Genomic DNA, 21487 nt, shown 5'->3' on the forward strand with positions numbered 1-21487 from the left:
AACCAGATGTTTGCACACATTATAAACACGTATACATTTTTTTTTACACATTTATTCTTACTCTTTTGCTCTTCTGCACATATCCTGACCACAATGTATGTAAACGTCTGAATTCAGAAAAGTTCCAGTCAAAGTCTAAAAACTGTCCTCACTACATTTTCTGGTATTTAGCAAATAGAAATGATTTTTTGTAATTCTAAGTATCCTAAAGCAAGAGAAGTTTGTTCTGGTTTAACTCCAGGGAGTGACAGTATCGTTTTATTGAGTGTATGTTAACGTATGCTGTACACGCTAAAATAAATTAGAACAGTTCTTAATCACATTTAAAACCATTTCATTAACTTTACATGAACACACAATTTAAAACTCATGGGATATGTATTTTAGGCTTTGCTTTAAAAGTAAAGAGAATTCATAAACTTGGTGCTCAAATTATCTTAATGTGTCCGCAGTGCTGCTCCTTCTTTTGACGCGCAAACAAAAAACATTTTTGATGACTAATCTGAATGATGAATACAAACAGACATTGATGAAGTACAATGAAGAAGGACTGGGCACTGATTGCAAGGTAAGTTGTGGAGTGACTGTGCTGACTACAGAGAGACTGGCAATATCACATCTCTGGACTGTCCTTGTTAAATAGTTAACATTTGACATTTTGGCATCAAAAACTCTAAAAGATAAATACACTGGATTGACATAAATTGGATTCATTATACATTTCTGAATCACTGGAAATCTTTGGGCCAGTTTTATTTGGAAAATGCCTTCAGATGACATTTGTTGTAAACTGGTTCCTACATAAATAATTTAAACTGAATGGAGAGTTTAACACTGTGAATATGATGCACAGCTACTGCCAAAACAAAAGGTATTTTCCCTACTATTATTTTTTTGCCAGGCTGAGCCCAACATCTTAGCATCAAAGACTACGGAGAGTATAACAGACGGCATCAAGCTGGGAAGCATGCAGGTACATGTCACTAATTTTAGGTGTAAATTCCTGTTAAAGCTTTAAGCTGAGTCAGTGTGTGTAATTACTCTTGACTGAATGAAAGCTGTAAGTTGTATTATTATTAATGTCATTGTGGTTATTGATAATTTTACTAAATCACAGAGGAATGTGTTGAATGATCTAGTATTTGAAAAGATGTGTCTTCAAGTCAACTTAAGTGTTGCAATGTGTAATACTATGACAATAACAACAGCTATGTCTTTTTCAATTTAAATTTAGTCCAAAATTAGCTAAACTACTAAGCTAGAAATGTCATGTATATGTGAGTTTAACCCTTTACAGTCTGATAAAGAAGACCATTATCTTAGGCACTTTCAAAACTGAAGTATATTTTAGACAAAATATACCTGTTGCTATATTGCAAATGATATGGACTCTTTCTGACAAAACTGTCAAAATCTATTCAAAAGGTGTATCTTTTGTAACTTTTTAAAATAAACATTAAATATATATAAAAAACAATTCATTTTGTTTACTGAAAGCATTTATAAAGAACGGTTTGAAATCTCCATGAAATCACTGCAGTCACAGTGTGCGAGTGCCTGCTTTATTCATTTTTTTGTTTTCAACTAGAACATTGAGGCCACCCCAGGAATGGCCCAAAATATGGGATCATGCTACAGAACATACTCCGTCGTAAGCAACCAGTTTAAATATTCTCCTTTGGATCAAAGCTTGAGTAAATAAAATTTGCATGCAGTTCTTTATGTCTGTTCTGTCAGTAATTTAGCTTTATTATAATGTATGCCCACAGATGAGCTCAAACATGAACACATGGGACTCTCAGCAGCAGGGAGGCATGAAGAGGAATTCCAGAGTGAGTAATTATGGCTATATGTGGTTTAGTGGAACTGTGGCTGAATGTTCAGTTGCACAGTACAACCTTTTATCCACAAGAGGGTGCTCAAAGAAAAGTTTTTGAAAATTGATTGCAAGCTTAACCTTTTCTTTCTTTCCTTCCTTCTTTATTTTTTATTTATTTATTTTTTTAGTAACAACATAACTCATCCATACACACATTTAGCATTTGCTGAAATTGCCATAAATGGATACTTCACAGAAAATTTGCTGCACATTTACCTGTTGCTGACTTTAAAGTATTTGTTTGTAAATGCATGAATTAAAAGCTTAATGAGACAAATTATGTTGCTAAAAAGTTAAAAACCAAATATATCCTGCATCAAAAAACAACCAAAAAATAATAAAAATAAGTCGGTCAGTGGTAAGAAAAGCTAAAAGATGAAGCTAAAGATTGTTTTTTTTTGTTGTTGTTTTTTCAGGGCTCAACATGGTCATCCAACAGGAGGGGCACATTTCAGGTAAGCAGACGTTTTTATTTACACTGTGTTGAAAAAGCAATACCATCCCTTCATTTTTCCCCAAAAAACTGTCTCTTAGAGCACATTTGAATTCAACAAACTTCAACACCTTTATTATGATTTTCTGTAAGAAATCAACACCAAGTGGTATACAGATGTTTAAATAAATGAAATATTAATAACACATAATTTTCAAAATGTTCATGAAATTCATAAAGTGTGACTTAAATTTGTGTTAAAGAGTTAGAAGCCATCTGGAAGACTGACAAACACACTGAATAAGGAAAGGAATTGAATACATATAAATCCAAAGAAACATGAACTGAAAGACAAAATCAAGTTGATCACTTGGAAATAGGCAATCCCAGCAATACCGGCTGAGACCTTCCTCTTTTTACAATGTTCAGTTCTTTGGGACAAGTCTGCCTTGAACATCGAATTTTAATCATGCTTGAGGCCAAACAAATTTCTCCTCCTCGGTCAGTCATTGTGGGCATAAAAAATAAAAGCAAATTCACAAGTGTTAATGTGCATTGTGTAGATTGTGCAATCTGCAGATTGCTTTTTGGTAGCTATGCTACCAAAACATCAGGGTGATAGGTTAACTCTAACCATCCAGAGAGAAGAAAACTTGTGATTTAATTTTGAAGTTTTTAGCTACCTTCAAGGAGGTATGTCTGCAGACGAAGTAGGCGTTTCCAAAGGAAGGGGATTCTCAAGAGCCATGCCTGATTGGATAAGCAAAAGAAATGAGGCGTTTCTAAAGGAACGCACCTGATTGGACAAAAAAAAAACATCTAGCGCAACACAATTGGACGGGTGTGATTACCCACGCTGTGTGTGTTATCTTGAGCAAAAATCAGAAAAAAATGCATTACTATTGATAGCTTTGTTGTAAAAAAAAAAGGGAAATTGTACACATGGAAAATACTTATGTAATCAGATTATAATAAATGTGCAAAATATAAACTGAATAATATGTATGAATTTGTACATTTTCATATTTTTATCATGACTGACATCTGAGTTTTCTTTTGGCAGGGCAACTCAACCTTTAAACGTTCTATAAGTAGCTGGTCAGATGGTCGTGTTAGCAGTCTACTGGAGAGGGTAAGAGTTCTTTATCTCATATGTTACACATATGACAACATTGACGCAGTAGTGCAATTGATAAAACATTATGACAACATTTTATTTTTGACCATAATCACATAAAAAAAAAAAAAAGCTGAGTGTGAAGAAAGCATTGGTTAAAATTGGGTTTGAGTATTTAAGATTCATATTAATGTGACTTTTTTTCTCGTTTAAATCTTATAGCGTCTTACAGTGACTGATAGTAACCCAACAGATAGTTCAGATGACCATGTGAAGATGTATCAATATGAGGGGAATGGCAACAGTTGCATGTCACTGGATATGCTGTCATCTGACTACCAACAGGATGATTTAAGCTTTTTGGATGATCTCGGACCACAGTTCAAGACCTTGGAAAAGATCATTATGGAAAATAAATCTGAAGTTCTTAAAGCAGAGAAGTCTGACATTTGAAAAAATGCTGGAGTCAAACATTCATCCCAATTAAATCTCTCATACCCTCTAGCTTGGTGTTAAAATGGATACAAGTGGATTTTTTCATAGTTGCATCAGCATAATAGCTGATTTTTTTACATAATGTACATATACATACACATCATGCACCTTTAAAGTCAAGTACTGCACATTTGTATTTGAACACTACACAGAGATTGTGCGGTAAAGCAGCTGCAGTTTCCTTGCTGCCGTACGAAGCAGGTCATGTTCTGTTGATTATGAAAAGTTGCTTTTTGTTAGAAATTGGATGTACTTGTTTGTGTCTTACTTTGTTAAAGCGAGCAAAATTGGTTCAATTTTCACAACATACATATGAATACTTGTGGACATTGGGATTTAAAAAAAAACAATTTGTACAATATATTAACTTTTTCTAAAGGGTTCTTTATGAGGATGAACAAAAAAACTGCGTAAAGTGAGTAATGCTTTATTATTAAGCTGTAAACTTGTTCATACAACGGTGAGGCTCTAGTGGGGAAATAATGCTGAACATTTGACAAAATTTCATTTACTGCTTGTTTTGTGATATGAGCAATTTATAATTCTTGTTATGGATTTTTTTAAGGAAAAGTACATGTATTATTGACATTGTTTAACATTACGAATAAATATTCACAGCAATAGAATGTGAATGTGTTAAGCACTTTCTCCAGTTTCCATCTGAACAATAAGAACATTTTAATTGGGCTATTTTGTGTTCTTGGCTCATTAAGTTTGTTAATAATCACAGGTTATAGATCTGTGTCTCTTATCTGCCGAGCTGAGTCATTCACGAAAAACACATAACGGTGCTTTCAGTTTGTACTCGAAAGTCAGGTTTTTAGTGGTCTTTTCTGGGAATGCTAAAAGGATGTTTCTGAAAGTTTGAATTGAAACACCAACAACGTAAGGGGTTGCTAAGCCGCTGAGAGTTCAATATTCAACGTGGCTGTCATACAAAAGGAAAAGAAAAAGAAACATAGTAAGAGTTTCCTACCTGTAGGCACTTCTGACAGTTTATCTCATTAACTTTTGGCACACACAGCACTGCACAACTTCTGTTTATGAACATCTGACTTTTGAGACAAATCAAACACAGAATAAGCACCAGGCAGAAGAAGCTTTAAAAAGCAGAGCCTTCTTGCTGTGTGGTTGCGTGAACAAAAAATTGTGATGTTACATTTTTGTCAGTTCTCAATAAACAACTTGTCAAACATCTGTGCATGTCAAATTATTAAAATGTGTGTTTCTCAGTCCAGCTACAGTCCCAACTTCAAGTCAATGTTTGGTAGAGTTTAGCATTGCTCCTCTTATGCTATCACAGATGCAACACAGGGTGACTTGTGGAAACAAAAAACAATGCATAAAAAGCATAAAATGTTTATATTACCTAGTCAAAATGTGGATGCTTTAAAACTTAAGAAGGCACAACCTGAGAGTGTGCTTAGCTTTGTCTATGTTTGTTTTTTGCTGAAGTTGTCCTAACAGCACAATGGAAAGACGTGGCTCTAATCAGGAGCAAGTGCCCATGGTATAGTTTGTAGCTTTGGGCAAATTTCTGTAAAAGGTTTTTGAAATTAATTCTTATTTTTAAAGGTAAATTTTTTTTAAAATTGAAGTCACGCTAACATTTCCTAAATAGTGCTGATAAATCAAACAAAATGCAGTTAAACAAGCAATCTAAACAAGATGCAGTTTTTTTTAACAACTCTTTTGGATTTTGCCGAGTCAGTCAATTTCATCTTAACTAATTTTCTCCTGACAAATGTCCTCTTCTGTGACCAACATGTTGCATTGAGGAAGATACAAGAAGACTGATATTAAAGTCAACAAAAAAGCAGCTCTTTAATACCTCCAGAAAACAAGACAAAAACATATTGCATGAAAGACAGTGGCTTTTTGTTGTATGTTGTAGTCCGACTCAGCCTGCAAACACTTATATAAATATATATAGAAATCATATTGTCACAGTAAACTTTATTGAAAAACTGCCGTCTGGCATCAGGAGTCTGTGCTTACAGCTTGAACTTACAAAGCCTGCAAAAGGCTGTCTCCCCAAAAAACCAAGCACATCGAGTTCAGACTAGTTTGCTTGGAATTTGAAAGCAGCCAAGCGTGTTGTTTTCTGATTCGGACGTTTGATCTGCAACCTTCCTGTAATAGTTCAGATGGCATTTCCACAGAATTTTCCTGCACAACACGGCAAAATCCTTATGTCCCCCATTGGATGAAGAAGGAGAAGCAAGGGAAAATTTCACTTATTTTTCTTTATTTATAGTTATTTCACACTACCATTAAAAAAAAATTCAGTCACTGAACTCAAATGTCTTCCATTTAAGTTGTGAACTTGAATGTCTTTTATTTCAGAGCGTATTGCTGTCTAGTTTCCGTTCCTGCTCCAGTAAATAGTGGATTCAGTGTAATCACACTTATCTCAGGTAATGACAGAATCTTTTTTGTATTGCTGTCAAGAAAATATTTTTTAAAAGACTATGTTTGCTTTACTATGTTTGTTGCATGTGGTGGAGATAAAAGTCGCTGAAAAAAAAACTTATAACTTGCCAAGCAAAGGTGGAAAGACCTGTTTTAGTATGCCACCAGGTGCCAATCAGAATGCCATTTAGAAGGTATGCTGTGGTGCAGAGAGTAATATGCAAATCCAAACCGGCCACAAATGATTAACACAAACAATTCAACAAACACCTCTGAATCTACTTTGAACTGAGATAATTTTCAGACACAACATGTTGACGTACTCACTTCCTTTGTCCAACTCTTTTCTATTCAGTCAGACTACCTTATGACAACAGATGCTAGCTTATCATCATGTGACCATGTGAATGAATGTTTGAGAGAAGTGCTGTAGGATCCTCTGGACTTGATAAGTCGGTATAAAACTACAGGCCATTTGTATGCCACTAAAATACAAAACATGAAGTGCAAAAACATAAACATGAGCTATTTAGAGATGCTCTGAATGGGAGGAACAGGAAACATCAGAAAAGAAAGCACAGTTTGAGGGGAAACAAAAGCAGTGTCATGACTTGAGGTTGATGGTGGTGAGGACTGATACGACTGGACCCAGGTTGAAGTGGAAAGTGATGATTTTAATGGACAAGAGAACAGAAATTCAGAAAGCACAGGTGAACGAAGAGGCTAGGGAACTAAGACACACTGGTAGCACTGGAACAAACTCTAGACGAAGAGACAACATTAACGACTAGGATCCGGCAGGGAGCAGGAGACTCAGGTGGGGTTAAATACACAGGGAGATGATCAAGGGAAACAAGAGACAGCTGGAATCAATTAGGGAAGAAAGACGACACACAGGGACAAAACTAACAAGAAAGAGACACAAAATCTACATCCTCACAAGCAGGCTAACAAATGTAGCCCTGAACAGTCATAGCTAGGGTAATTTTTTTTTTAAAAGTTATGCATATACCATAATAATAAAAAAGTTTTCAAGTAATTTGAATAAGCCAGAGAAACCTCATTTGTACGCCTCTACCAATACGTAATCTGCAGTTCCTGATGACCTCTTCCCACAATACGCTCCGTTTCCCTTCAAACCAGTTTGGTGTTTTGTATACTTGGCAGTTTGCCTTTTTTCTGACTCACATTTTTCCTATGCAGGTGTCATCTGATTTCACACGTTATCTTTTTCTTGAGAACTGATATCATCAAGGCTACGGATGGTGGATTTCAAAGCTGCTTTTAAAGTGAATTACCCCATGTTTTGAGAGTTTTGGCTACTTTTGAGAGGTAGAGTCATGTAAAACGTTAATTTATAGGAATTACTGGACTAACTATTGATTCTGATAATGTTACAGGAGCCAGTAAAATAATTGGCAAAGAAGTTGTTATATTCTTAACAGCAAAATAACTCTTATTTCCCAAAATTAAAAAAATTCAGAGGAAAGAACTGCCTTTCAAACGTCATGCAACTGGGCACATTCCTGCAAGAACCACTACTGCGTTTCAAGCTCACACCGTAAGGCATAGTGTTTAATCATGATTCACGGCGCCAGAGTGGGATTAATCTGATCACATTTTTAATTGACTGACAGCACTACTTTTAACATACAAGAAAAAACTGTCCAAAACACACAATTCCCATGATGAAATGTTGTAAAGGCATCATATTTTTAGATATATGGAGTGTTGTCACAGCTATCCATATGTGTATAAACCTAAATAAATGGTAATCATGCAAGGATTTGTTGAAAAAGGATGGAGCCTCAGGTTCCCTTTCTAATAGGACAAAAACCTAAAGTTCTTTTGAATAAATTATGAATCTAAGCACTTAGCACAATTATCTGTGATTTGCAACAGCAAAAATGAATGCAGTAAATATTAAAAAACTGCCAAAATGTGATGATAGATTTGCTTAAAGTAAAATTGTGAGGGACAATTAAAAAAATGCAGACTTTTTTTTTAAACTGTATCCCCCAAACTAAAAAATGAGAAAATAGTCAGGCAAAAAAAAAAAAGAAAGTGTCTTGAAAATACAACACCAAGATAGCGTGAACTTACTGTTATTTGTTTGCTTTTCGAGTTTTCTCATGCAGGTAAAAATATGTATCAGTTTGATTAGAACATGACTGTGCGTGTGAGGCAAGAGTTTTGTCCTTGATAATATTTTCTTAAGAGAGGTTATGTTTGACTTTGGTAATTGTGTCTCTAATTCACTGACAGTTCACATTTGGAAACAGCAAGGGGTTTTTTCCAAATGAATGTTGTTTTTTTTTTTTTTGTTTGTTTGTTTTCCCAAATATGGTCCAAAGCAAAAAAAAATAAATAAATAAATAAATAAACTTGAGGAAAAACAAGACAACATGAGGAAAACAGATGGTTAAAATGACCATCTTCTGTCAATCAAAAAGTTGTTGTTTGCTGTTTCATGAACTTTATGACAGTTTTAACCTAAATTAACAGATTACCATACAGAGCCTTCAGATAATCATTCTCCACCTTTGTTCTTGTGTTTCAGTAGTAACGGTTTTTAGATTATGATCTGTATCAGATCAATAAACCCTAACCTCAAAACAGTGCACATCACTGGTCATGTAACACGATCCAACATTTAGAAACAAAGTAAAACCACTCTATGGCACATGATTTACTTTATCTTTCGTTAACTTTACAAGCTTTTCTGCAGAACTGACAAAACGATGGAGCTGCTGTTGGAAAGTCTGACCTCTGGAGTGATGGAGTGCTGCTCTAGCCATGATTAAGACAAAGTTGAACCACAAGGAGAAACTCTGAATGCACCAGTTCATCTGTATTCCTCTTCTCACCTACGGTCATAAGATTTGAATCGTGACTGAAAGAATAAGGCCCTGGAAACAAGTGGCTGAAATGAGAAATAAGATGAGAGACTCCATCATGAACATGGAAAAGGGAGCGCTGGGCAGAGCCACTACTGTTTTACTATTATACAGCCTTTTTTGAAAGTACAGAAAAATTTCTAAGTAAAACTTTTTTTATTTTTTTATCTCTATTAAAACATTTAGTAACACATTATTTGATGGGTTGTGCATAAGACATGACACTATCAACATGACACCTGTCATGATGATGAAATAATTTTCATGAATATTTAGGATTGTTACTATGAAGTGTCATTTGGTAAATTAATGACACTTAGGGTGTCATGTCAGTCTTATGAACACCCCGCCAAATAAAGTGTTGCCAAACAGTTTTACTTCAAACCATGCAGAGGAAGGGTTGGAACTGGGTTACACACTGAAATAACAAGAAATAAGTAAAGAAATTGTGATTTACCTGAGAAAGAATGGAATCCTGGATGTGAGGAGCTAACATGATTGTCCAACAACCAATCAGGTGGTTTAGAAATAAGCCTCAGCCTTGAAAAACCGGTAAGTAATTCAATCCAAGAAGACACTCAAAGGTCAAAGTAGAGCCAATGGTTTACTCCAAAGGAGTAAGTTTAGGTACACACATCTGATGAAACTGCTTCATGTATTTCACTCCCTCTGGAGGTTTCCTTGGTGCACAAAAGGAGAAGACCCTGCAGCTGTTCTTGCTGGAGGAAGCATAACTGTTCTGGTTTAGGAATGCTTTTGGATCTGTGGATCTGTGGGTTTCCCTCCTGAAACTGCTTCAACCGCTACTGAATGTCAAATAAGTGAAAGGTAACCAATGATTGGACAATCACAGAATGAATGGATGGAGCAGAAGTAGTAGTATTTATTTATTTATTTATTTTTTCTTATTTAATATTTTACTTTTTGTCCTAACTGGTGTTTGCAACTGGTGTGTTTAACCTTAGTAAAAAAAAATTATTAGAAGTCCAGAAAGTCAGACAATATAATGATGCTCGATCACTTAGTTAAAAAAAACATCAGAACTGCAATTCACAAAGATGAGAAAAGAGAAAATGATACTTCCAAACATGTGTTTTTTTTTTGTTTCTTGGCACCTGAGTTGCTTCTTTTAGACAAAACAGAGCCATGTGCAGTTAATGTTTTAGAGGCTGATGAATGGACGCCTCCCATAGTCCCTCCTACTCACCATGTCCTGCTACTAAAGCCCACATTTGTTCTTGGGTAAACTTTCACTTTAGCTTCTGGTGTGAAGAGCACTGAGTTGTAATATCTATCATTAGATCAAATACGGAGATGAAAGTCCTGTGTCTTCTCATGATACTGGTAAGAGCTAATCTTAAAAAAATCATCTTTCTGCACATAGTTGGTTGTATTTTAGAACGTTGCAAGGAGGTTTCTTGTTTCTTTATCACTTCCTGATAGTTTCCAGCATCGCTTTCACTCTGAATAAATACAGAATACAAGAATAAGCAAAAAAACTAATCTAATCAACATAACACATTTAATAATTAGCATGTTACCCTAACAGAGCCTGTTAAATTTTAAGTAATATAAGATGATTTAATAATTTGCAGGGTCTGGGAATCCATTTGTCCCCGGCAGAATTTTTGCTGCGGAAAAAAAGGAACTGGATCATACAAACCTTCATGATCAATGAAAGTTACAGTGGGCCCTTTCCACATTATTTGGGTAAAGTAAGTATTAAAGTAGTAACAACTGAATAAGATATATCACAAAATATGTTAACAATTAAGTACAAAACAAAATATTAATGTTATTCTTTGTAATTTAGGTTGAAATAGATTCCAGTTTAAATATTGTAGAAGTCACTGGTCAGGGTAAGAATGAGGAACCTCGAGATTTAATTAGCCTAAATCAAAAAGACGGACATGTTTTAATCCTGGGTCCTGTGGACTATGAAAAATATACAATTCTGAAGGTAAGAGGAAGAATAAAGCCCATCTAAGTCAGACAGTGTTTTGTGTTTATATGTTTCATTGTTGTCTCTTTATTTAATTATATTATTACTCTTGTATTTTCCCTTAGCTGATAATTAGGGCACAAAATAAAAAAAATCATACGTTGACAAAGGTGGGCATTAATTTTGAAATCATTGATGCAAATGACAACCCCCCGATATTTAACCAAACAGCGTATGAGATCACCATAAATGAGTCAACACTACAAGGTAAGATTTTCAATAATTTTTATGAAACAAGGTTTTTGGCGTGACTAAATCTAACATGTTTTTTTTTTTTTTTTAATATCTGGCAGGCACTGAATTGATCAACGTTACAGCAACAGACAGTGACAGCACAGAGGAGTATAAGACTTTTCTTTTTAGTATAGACTCAGTTATTCCTGAAACAGAGGACTTGGAATTCACCATAAATAAGGTGCCTTATTTTGGTAATGGAACCATTTCATTTAAAGGATGCCTGGACCACAAGGTGAGGATGCCCATCAATTGAAGAAGATAAATCAAAAATAGACAATTGTATTTTTTATTTTTGTCAAATGTCCCAAATACATTTGCTGTTTTATTCAGACGTACTTTAAAAAGGAGTCATTTATTTGCCCTACAGAAAGCAGACAGATACACCATTATTGTGAAGGCAACAGACCTTGGAAAACCAAAGCCGCTCTTCAGCTTCACCAACGTTACAGTCAACATAAACCCTGGAAATAGACATCGTCCAATGTTTATAAACCAAACTGTGAGCAACTCTGAATTTCAGTTCCTGACGTAAGCACTGAATTTAAACTAATTGAATGCCTTTAATATTTTTGTACTTCAGGGTCCAGTGCGTGTGAAAGAAGGTGAGGAAAATGTTATTTTTTCCCGTCTACAAGTCAAGGATGAAGATACCAAAGGTACAAAAGGTTGGAATGCAGTATATTCAATCCATGGAGACAAAAACAACAACTTCAAAATAAGGACTGATCCTCACACAAACGAAGGATTACTCTATGTGAATAAGGTACTTTTCCTCTTATTTCAACACATCCAGCTGCTCTTTCGCAATAGTTCACCCCATGTATTAAAAAATAAAAATTGTGCTGAAAAATTCATTAGTATGTTTTTATAATCTGAATTTGAAGCTTAAAGCATATGTGCACCTTTAAAATTTAGCATGAGCATATTTTCCATTTTATGTTGCGTAAGGTTTCAAAAATATTTAATGTCTGCAAGTACTGCTCATTTTTCTCTAGCGTAAACTTTGACTATTAAATAATGTACATGTTCCATATTTCACCATAATGTATTTCCAACATTGTAAGTCTTGGTATCTTTGAGAAAGTAAAAGTGGAAAAAGCAGAAAACAGACACAAAAGATTAAATGACCCACTTCTCAAACCATATCAATTGATAGATTATAAAGCAATTGAAGAGAATTTGAATGACTGTACTGAAAGACTGTGAAAATTGAAAACCTCCAGCAAAAGATGCAATCAAAATGCAAAAATTAAAAATCCTATAAAAGCTATTTCATATAACATATAAATTATTTTGTTAAGAAATTAAAAAAAATCTTTGAATTGCTACTGTTTTAACAGCCACTCGACTACGAGGATGAATCCTTGAAGAACATCACAATCACAGTGGAGAATGAAATTCCTTATTTCACATGCAAAGTGATGGATCAGCACACCTCGGGCCTTTGGACGATAAAAACAGATCCCAGCCTTTTCAGTGGAGCGTCTAGTGGATGGAATAACAGAGGAGGGACTCGTCAAATGACAGTCATCGTAGAAGATGTCAATGAGCCTCCGGTCTTTGATGAGCTAAAACCAATTTCTCTGCCCAAAGACGTGGAAGTGGGCCATCATTTGGGAACAATTGTTTCTAGAGACCCAGATGTCAAAGGTACAAGAAGAATTAGGTAAGTAATAATAATAATATTCTTAACCATACAGAGCATCCTTAAAGTGACAAATATACTGTACAATTCTGATGGAAAAACAAACCAATTATTGGTGGTGGGGGCCGTCAGGGAATCCAGAAGTTAAAAAAGTAAACTACCGTTTAATTCTTTTTTCCGACTTCTTTTTGGAGGGGGTTTGAGCAAGTTTGATAAATAATTTACTTCATCATTTTAAATCCTCAGTTTATTACTCTTGTGAAATTATACACCTACTTTGTGTAGCCAGTTTTATTTATTGTCACCCAAACAAAATGTAGTTTGATTTAAACGGTGGTTACCTCTCTTGAATTTCTGGTAAACTTTGTTTAACAAAGAACTGACCTTTTCACTGTTGTAACAGCATCTGCAGGCCAGTATTTACCTCATTAAGCCCAGTTCATCACAACTTCCAAAGTCTACCTTTATAAAGTCGTTGTTACAATTAGCAGCAGTAGTTGAAGCTGCATTTGTTCTCCTGATTTTAAGTGGTCACAGGTGGCAACAGAACCATGGTAGTTTTACAAATATTTTTTATTTTTTATTTTTCTTTTTGTCAGAGGTCAATGACCAAACATTGACCTAAATAAGGGATGTATAATTACACTTAAGAGTATATCATTAGACTTAAATGACCAAGCATAAATCCTTTTAGAAATTAGTTAGAAATTCAGGTAGCACTTTTTAAGGGGGGTTAAACTTTAAAAGTCTGGGTGTTTTAAAGGCACTATTTATATTTAATTTCATACGCAATTCATTTCATTACACAGCTGTCTAGTACAAAACTGTTCCTACTCTTATGGTTTCTAAATCTGTGAAGGAAATGTGGAATTGAGAAGTCTGACTTACAAGAGAGAAACATTTTATGAAACACTCTGGGTCCTTGTTTGAGAATATTTTTAAAGTAAGCAGCATCTTATGTAAGATGCAGTGTATTTTTCCTCCATTAGTAAGGAATGAAATTCATTTATTACAGTGCTCAGGATCAAGATGTTAATGAGGTTTATTTTTGAGCTATTTGTAGTTGGCTTTCTTAAATCCTTTTAAAGTGTGTTATACCAGGAGATGGCAGCATAGTCGTGAGTGCTCCAGCAAAGAGGTGAAGAATCAGAAATCAGTTTTTCTGATTTCAGTTTAACTTTATGAGATTAATGCCACACTATAGGTTGAGCGTTTTTGAATAATTATCCATGGTCCCTTTTATCCATATTACAAATATCCAACATTTAAACATGGCTATGAATACTTTTGAGATACTGCGATGAAGTGCAAGTCCCTCATTGGTGTGCTTAACGTAGCTATATGTGTTCCAGATACACAAAAGGTGAAGATCCAGCCAATTTGGTTTCAGTGGACCCCGAGACAGGAAAAATAACCACAGCAAGTATCTTAGACAGAGAGTCACGCTACGCTAAAGATGGAATTTATGTCATCACAGTGAATGCTGTTGATAGTGGTATGTTCAATGAGATTTTAAAAGTACCTTTTTTGTAAAAAAGTATATTTTTCTCACTAGTAAAATTGTACAATGTGTCTGCACAAGGAAGCCCTCCTCAGACCGGCACAACGAGTCTCAGCATCTACATCGCTCGTGAGAATGACAATGCTCCATCTCTAATTGTAAACACCTTCAACATGTGCCAAAGTGACAAATCATCATGGGTCAATGTCACAGCTGTGGATCCGGATGAGGACCCATTCAGTGGGCCTTTTTCATTCAAACTTCTTGGAGATGTTAAGAAAATGTGGAGGATTAATCCTGAGCAAGGTGAGGCGTGTCACTGCTGTTTGTGCCGTGTTTTGCAATTCAAAGTTTCCACACCAGATGTTGTGGCTCAACCACAAACATCAACAGGTTTTATTGGGATTTTTTACGAATGTCACATCAATTCTCAAAACCACGATCATTTGCGTTTATATTCAATCCTATTTGCTCTGTTAGCTCTAAAAGCCAAATACAAAACCACTGTTTTTAAAAGTTAATTAGTTTGAAAATAAATTCCACTTTTGTATAATTGCATCTCAGTATAAATATGTTTATATGAAACCACAGAGGAGAAATTTAAAGCAGACTCCAGTTACAAAACAAAATGTTAAACCTTGAGGATCTAATGGGGAGTGGCTTAATGCATAATTGAAAAACAGGGAAAACTGGGGCGTAACAAGACACGTCTATCCGAACTGAAAGGATGGAAATAAAGAGAATCTTAATCAAACAAGAAGTAAATTTGGAGGAGCTGATGAGGTCCATAGGTCAGGAGGGATAGTTATTGACAGAACAAATATTAGCTGTGCACTCCACAAATCTGGAGGAAAACCTTTGTACCTTTGCAAAACAAGAACATAAAAAGCTCTAATTGGAGTTTGCCACAAATGAGGGGTACAACTAATGTGAAAGAACAGTAGCAAGAGATCTGTATGCATTAGCTGTGTAACAGTCTAGTAATCAACCTCCCCAGCATAAATAGTTATTTTTTATCAATGTCTGATCTTCTAGAAGTTGTGAGTCTATTGCCCTTTTGCTTCTAAAAGCCTAGCTTGTCTGGATTTTGTGTCATTATGACCTTCCTTTATCTTGCTCCTCTTATCCTTGTCTGTGTGATATAGTCCATAACAAGCACAATTCATAATAAACTGAGCTGCTTTACAAAAAGAATATACATGGCTAAATGTCCACAGGCTCCATTACATAAATCCAAATAAAACAAATTGAAGTTTGGGGCAAAATGTAAAAAAAAAAAACCCAGGGATATTAATATTTTGTAAGGCACTCTAAAAGGGGATCATCATTTATCCCATAACATAACAAGACGCATATTTGTTTTGGATTTGCAGGGCTTTCAGTCAACCTTACAAAAGGACAAAACGTTTATTCTGGACTTCACAAGTTGAAGCTAGAAGTGTCAGATTTTCAAGGAAAGAAATCTCTCCATTACTTGTCAGTGTTTGTGTGCAAGTGCTCTGATGCAACCAAGCCAGACTGCAGCCTGAGAAAAGCTGCTGGATTCACAGTAGGAATGGGAGCTCTGGGAATATTATTCTTCTGCATTACATTAATAATAGGTAGGAAAATCTGAAGTTTTCATTCTATCATTATTATCATCATTAAAAAATGACAAATAAAAACAGCAGCAATGTAACACATATATGTCATTTATGTGTTTTCTTCACGCTCCAGGTTTGTTATTTTTAACATTTTTTGTGTCATGTGAACCTGAGAAGATACCAATGGATGATGATGAGCCTGTGCAACACTTAATGAAAAGCAACACAGAAGAACCAGGAACTGATTGTTATGTGTGTTCTTTAAATTTATGTCAGTTTTTTTTTTTTTTATTGCTGTTGTTGTTAATTGTATGTCTTGCAATTCAATGATATATTAAAGTATTGTGAGAGAACCTATTAATTTAGAATGGAGAGGTAACTTTGAATACATATATTTGTAAATCTGAAATCAAATGTATCAAAAAGTCAACTTTAAGAAGTATAAATGTGTTTTTAGGTTCCCTTCAACTCACTAAACAGAAGAAATTACGGACAGCAAATTCAAGTATCTGAAGATGTAAATTTGTCAATGACACCGGTAAGTGCTGTTAGTTACTCACTAATGTACTGCAATAACTAAAAAATTTTTCATAAAAATTATTTTCAACATGTTTCCTGAATGAAAAGAACTGTTCAAATTAATTTAGCATTTGTTTCATTACCCCTCATTCTGCTACTCAGTCTGACTATAAACACCATCCTGCTACTGAAAAATCAATGCATGTTTAAACACAACTAAACCTTAGGGCCACTTAATGCATTTACACAAAATGGATCCCAAATTTTTGTTGACTCTTGACGCACTATTACTACAGTTCTGTTCAGAACTTTACATACAGTTATGATTATCTTTAATTTTGGACTTTTATTGAGTTATGAGTAATTCTACAATTTTCTCTCATCCAAGAACTGTCAGAATTAAACATACACAGTCATAAATACTTACATACTCACTACTACACTATTTAAATAAACTTCCTTGAGATTTTATAAAAAATTTTAAAGCAAAAAAGGAAGGTCCAGGTAAAATTCTGTATTTGTTTCCTATTATTTTTCTTATTAGAAATGGCATCGCTCATTTAAGCCGTATTTACATTTTATTTGTTGCTCATTCACATGTGAAATGTTTTTAAAAAATTAAAGTGCTTCCCCTCTTCCCAGATATTACTGGATTCTGCCGTTAATGTCCAAGCCTGCCCGAATGTGATCAAGTTCAATCAAGACAGAGGCAGTTGGACGAAATCTTCTGTGGTGGTAAACGTATTACTTTTAATGCTATTTATTGTATATATACTGCTCAAAAAAATAAAGGGAACATTTCACTTTAATTTTGTGTGTGGCTGCAAATACGGGCCTCCATTGGTTAATAAATTTGATTTCCATTGATGATTTTTGTGTGATTTTGTTGTCAGCACATTCAACTTTGTACAGAACAAAGTATTCAATGATTTCATTCATTCAGATCTAGGATGTGTTATTTGAGTGTTCCCTTTATTTTTTTGAGCAGTGTCAACTGCCATCGGTATTGCTGCCATAGGACTAATTATTGCAGCACTCCTTGTTTTTCTGTGTGAGTACAAAGTAGTCAATTATTTATATGTGTTTATATATATATATATATATATATATATATATATATATATATATATATATATATATATATATATATATATATATATATATATCTGGAAGATTGATTAACTGTTTACGTGTTTTATATTCAAGTCTTTCCGTGAGAACTGGGATATATCTACTCAGGCTCCGTCTTCAGGCATGGGGATCAGACGTCAGATGGGAACATTAAAGAAAGGGGTACTGTATCATATTTCTATACACTTAGAATTTTATCATTCATAAGTGTCTTACATTTTTAAGACATTTTTAAATCTAAATGATTTTACATAATTGTATACAAAATACATTTTCATCAATTATCTATTGTATTTTGCACTTAAAATGACAAAACTCCTTTCATATTTTATAGGCCCGTATGGAACAGACTCGTGAAAATCTACTATTCATAGCCCTCACAAATCTGCTGCAAAAACGTGAGGCACCAGGCGAGGAACTTGGTGATTATGAACCCACTGTGTATGATGATGAGGGAGACTTGGCAAAAGACTTTGAACTTGATGCCATTTCCAACCCTGAAGATCCCTTCGACCCAGAACTGGATTCCAGGTTTTTACCCCTTGCATCCGTCTGTTTACCTGACTTGTTTGCCCAAAGCACAAAAATGTAAGACTGACCAGAATGGTTGAGCATAGGAGGGCTACTTCTTGTGTGGTGTTTAATGTTTACCTTTCCTGCACCTTTCAAGCGATCTTGAAAGATGCCAAAGCTGACTTAATTTTGTTTTAACATTTAATAGTTCCAAACAATTTTTTGCCAAAAAGATGGACTGCTGTTAAAAAACTGACAATGAGATTTTCTTTGTATAAAGAGACAAGTTATAGAAAGCAAACTTTGATACTTTGTACTTACCAGTACAAAGTATCAAAATAACAAGATATAGCTCAAGTTTTAAGTCTCTTTGTTGGCCAGAATTTAAATGTGATTAATTTGAAGAGCAAAGGAAATAACTATTTTTATGTACCATTTTCAAGAGTCCTTAAAATATACTTGGCACCACTTCATTATTTTTCTGATAATGTAACTTTCAAAAATATTGCACAGATTAGGAGTTTGGGTGTTGTATTTTGCACAAAAAACACTGTTTAAAAAACCCCATAAAGAACATAAATACTTGTTTTTTGGCACTGAAGAACCTTTCTACTTGACTGAACGACATTTGTGGTGCTTCATTGCCTTGATAAAATAAGTCACACAACCAATAGCTGAGAGCCCAGACCCTCTGCAAGAGGCAAAGAGTGTAGAACAAGGGACTGGTTTTTACCAGGCTACCATCTTAATTTCCATCTTGAATTAAGGAAACAAAATAAGAAGTTGAAGCCAAATTACTAATTTTTCCAAAACTCTACAATGCTTTAACTACTGTGTACAGTAAATGTGTCTGATTACTGTCTAAATTAAAAACGATCTGTTTCTTTGTAGGAATCTTGAGAGAGTTCTCTTAATAATCTTTACAAATAAATGACAAGCAGATTTTAAAGGCACAAATCACGGGACATTTTACTTCAAACTAAGTCACTCTTACCTTTCTTTGTTTCTTTCTTTCATATATGGATTAATATTGATCAGAATTACTAGATTGTACTCTGTAATTTGTTTTAATAGAATGCAAGGATTTTGTATGTGTATATGTTGTACTGTATAGATTTCTCTTTGACATGGATGGATTGCCCATGACTTGATGTAACTAGATTCATTTGGAATGTATGCATGATTGGATTGACTTTTTTTGTAAAGTGCTTTGAAATGAATTGTGAATTGATGATATACAAATAAACTGAAAAGAAGATTTATATATAGCAGTGCATAAATCAGTTATGTTCTATTTAGAGTAATTCCACTGTGAATGACTTGCAACTTGCAAGAAATCACTTAAGAAAAAATATGTTACTGACATTAAACAAACCTATTTTTTCATTAGATGGTTATAGGAGACACACATAGAAGTTACATGAGACACATTATATATATATCAATAAAAGAATACTCAATATTTGTTTCTTCCCAAGCCAGTATCTTGTTATGAGTGAAAGAGTTTCACTAACACTTTTTTTTCTCTTTATCTGGAGAAAAAATTGATGAAAATCTTTCATCGTGTGGAAAGACGCTCGTGGCTTTAGCGTGCTTTTCTGCATTTTTGCTCAAATCATTCCCTTTTGTTGTAGCCTGTTCTTTCCTATCAGAATATTCATCATGAGAAGAAGCAGGATCACTATGTCAAACTATCAGTAGAATGGGACAGCAGTACATATGAATGGTAAAAGTAAGATTTCATTCATGACAATGTTGGTATCTTGCTTCTAGTTTTGCCTAAAGGAAAATAAATGCTAATTTATCAAAGACAAGCACATCGTCATGTTAACTTTTGTAATTGTACCACAACTTTTGCCTGCAGGAAGTTTAACTTCCTAGGTGAATTGATTGTTTATTTCAAAACATTCAGCATGCCCATGCTCAGCAATGATACAAACATCTCTGATTTTATCAGAAGTCTTTGTTTCACAATTAGGAAGTAGTTGACTGATGTTTTTGATTGCTGTTCCAAAGTTATTGAATGCTTTTGCTTACATCAAGTATGCTCATGTCTATGTTGATTTAAGGTCAAATGTCAGATATATAACTATTTTTACTAACTATTATAACTATTTATTTTCAGGTTTTAATCTTTTTTTTTTTTTTTTATCCAGTTTTTTAATTCATATTAATTTAACTCCTCGGTGTGAATTTCTTTCATTTAAGCTTCTGTTGTGCATTTATTGTTGTTTTTTACTCTATGTACTTAAAGCCACAGCAGGAAGTTGTTTGTAAATATAGTAAATATTGTTGTAAATATTCAACAAAAACTGTGTATTTGTTGAATTAAAAACAAATTATGTGGGCTAAATCAAAAGTTTAGTTTACAGATTTCTTTAAAAAAGCTAATCCAAATAGCAAAATTTCAAATGAGTTGACAATTGCAAAAAATGATTTTACTTCAAAGTGACATACTCTTTTCTGCAAAACCAGTTTGCTCTTTGTTAAACTGGATGGTTGACTTATTTTACGTTTCCCAGGGAAGGTGTTGTCTTGTTACGCACAATCGTTTTCTTCAGAAATAATTTAATCACCGCTGCCAGTAACAGGTTACTAAAGAACTGTAGCACTGAGGCTAGCCTTTGATGAGACTCTGTGTTTCGGCTTTCTGGGCAGGTAGCGTCATGTGAAATAAATGATTAATCTGGCTGATCTTTGATAGATTGTTAAAGACAATATAATCAGTAAAAGTGCAGCTTTTTAAAGAATCTAGTCAGGGGTCAACAATGCAATAACTTACATAAAGTTATGTTTCTTTAAGATTTATAGAAAGTAAATGATTGCAGAGATGGACATTCATACTGAGAAGGTAGGTGATGGTGGCAAGGGGAGCTGTGGCTATTCTCCAGTAGCTCGCCACCATCAAATACAAATGCAAATTGCTTTTTGAGCCCTCTGGACTTCAAAAAGTGCTACATACGTACAGGACATTTACCATTTATGCCATTTTTACTATCAATTTAAGAGTTGTACCTTTCCACTGTAACCACGAGCTTAGTCAGCATAAAAGTGTAGCTGCAAAGTCAATGACTGAATACTGAGTTTCATTAAACAGTCAGGTCCCAAAGTAATCTACTTTTC

At 34.4% G+C, this 21487-nt stretch overlaps 2 protein-coding genes across 3 annotated transcripts in view; both read left to right on the forward strand.

The window, feature by feature from the left end:
- Positions 1-4866, forward strand: part of LOC106961131 (cadherin-like protein 26) — an 18588-nt gene extending 13722 nt beyond the window's left edge. Inside the window, 7 exon segments of the mRNA XM_015054661.1 lie at positions 453-568; positions 902-973; positions 1589-1651; positions 1770-1832; positions 2296-2334; positions 3376-3444; positions 3652-4866. Coding sequence (XP_014910147.1) covers positions 453-568; positions 902-973; positions 1589-1651; positions 1770-1832; positions 2296-2334; positions 3376-3444; positions 3652-3882 — 653 coding nt within the window. The 3' untranslated portion in view covers positions 3883-4866.
- Positions 4867-10485: 5619 nt separating this feature from the next.
- LOC106961139 (cadherin-like protein 26) lies at positions 10486-18912 on the forward strand. Of its 2 annotated transcripts, none has more exons than XM_015054670.1 (16): positions 10486-10577; positions 10829-10948; positions 11047-11193; positions 11301-11442; positions 11529-11704; positions 11840-11971; positions 12053-12235; positions 12813-13138; positions 14470-14612; positions 14700-14924; positions 15992-16219; positions 16335-16453; positions 16659-16739; positions 17363-17455; positions 17927-18013; positions 18186-18912. In XM_015054670.1, the coding sequence occupies exons 1-16, from the start codon at positions 10548-10550 to the stop codon at positions 18441-18443; spliced, it is 2490 nt and encodes an 829-aa protein (XP_014910156.1). In that variant the 5' UTR covers positions 10486-10547; the 3' UTR covers positions 18444-18912. The 2 variants fall into 2 exon arrangements, with proteins under 2 accessions (XP_014910156.1, XP_014910165.1); XM_015054679.1 differs by having other exon boundaries at positions 10829-10943.
- Positions 18913-21487: the final 2575 nt, after the last annotated feature.

Source organism: Poecilia latipinna, unplaced genomic scaffold (assembly GCF_001443285.1).
Source record: "Poecilia latipinna isolate Pla-1442-1.1 unplaced genomic scaffold, P_latipinna-1.0 Scaffold57, whole genome shotgun sequence".
NCBI classification, from domain to species: Eukaryota; Metazoa; Chordata; class Actinopteri; order Cyprinodontiformes; family Poeciliidae; genus Poecilia; species Poecilia latipinna.

Coding starts and splice junctions, on each gene's coding strand:
- LOC106961139 (XM_015054670.1), top strand. CDS start 10,548: ATGAAAGTCCTGTGTCTTCTCATGATACTG. Junction 10,949..11,046: donor TTCCACATTATTTGGGTAAA/GTAAGTATTAAA, acceptor TTTGTAATTTAG/GTTGAAATAGATTCCAGTTT. Junction 16,454..16,658: donor AACCAGGAACTGATTGTTAT/GTGTGTTCTTTA, acceptor ATGTGTTTTTAG/GTTCCCTTCAACTCACTAAA.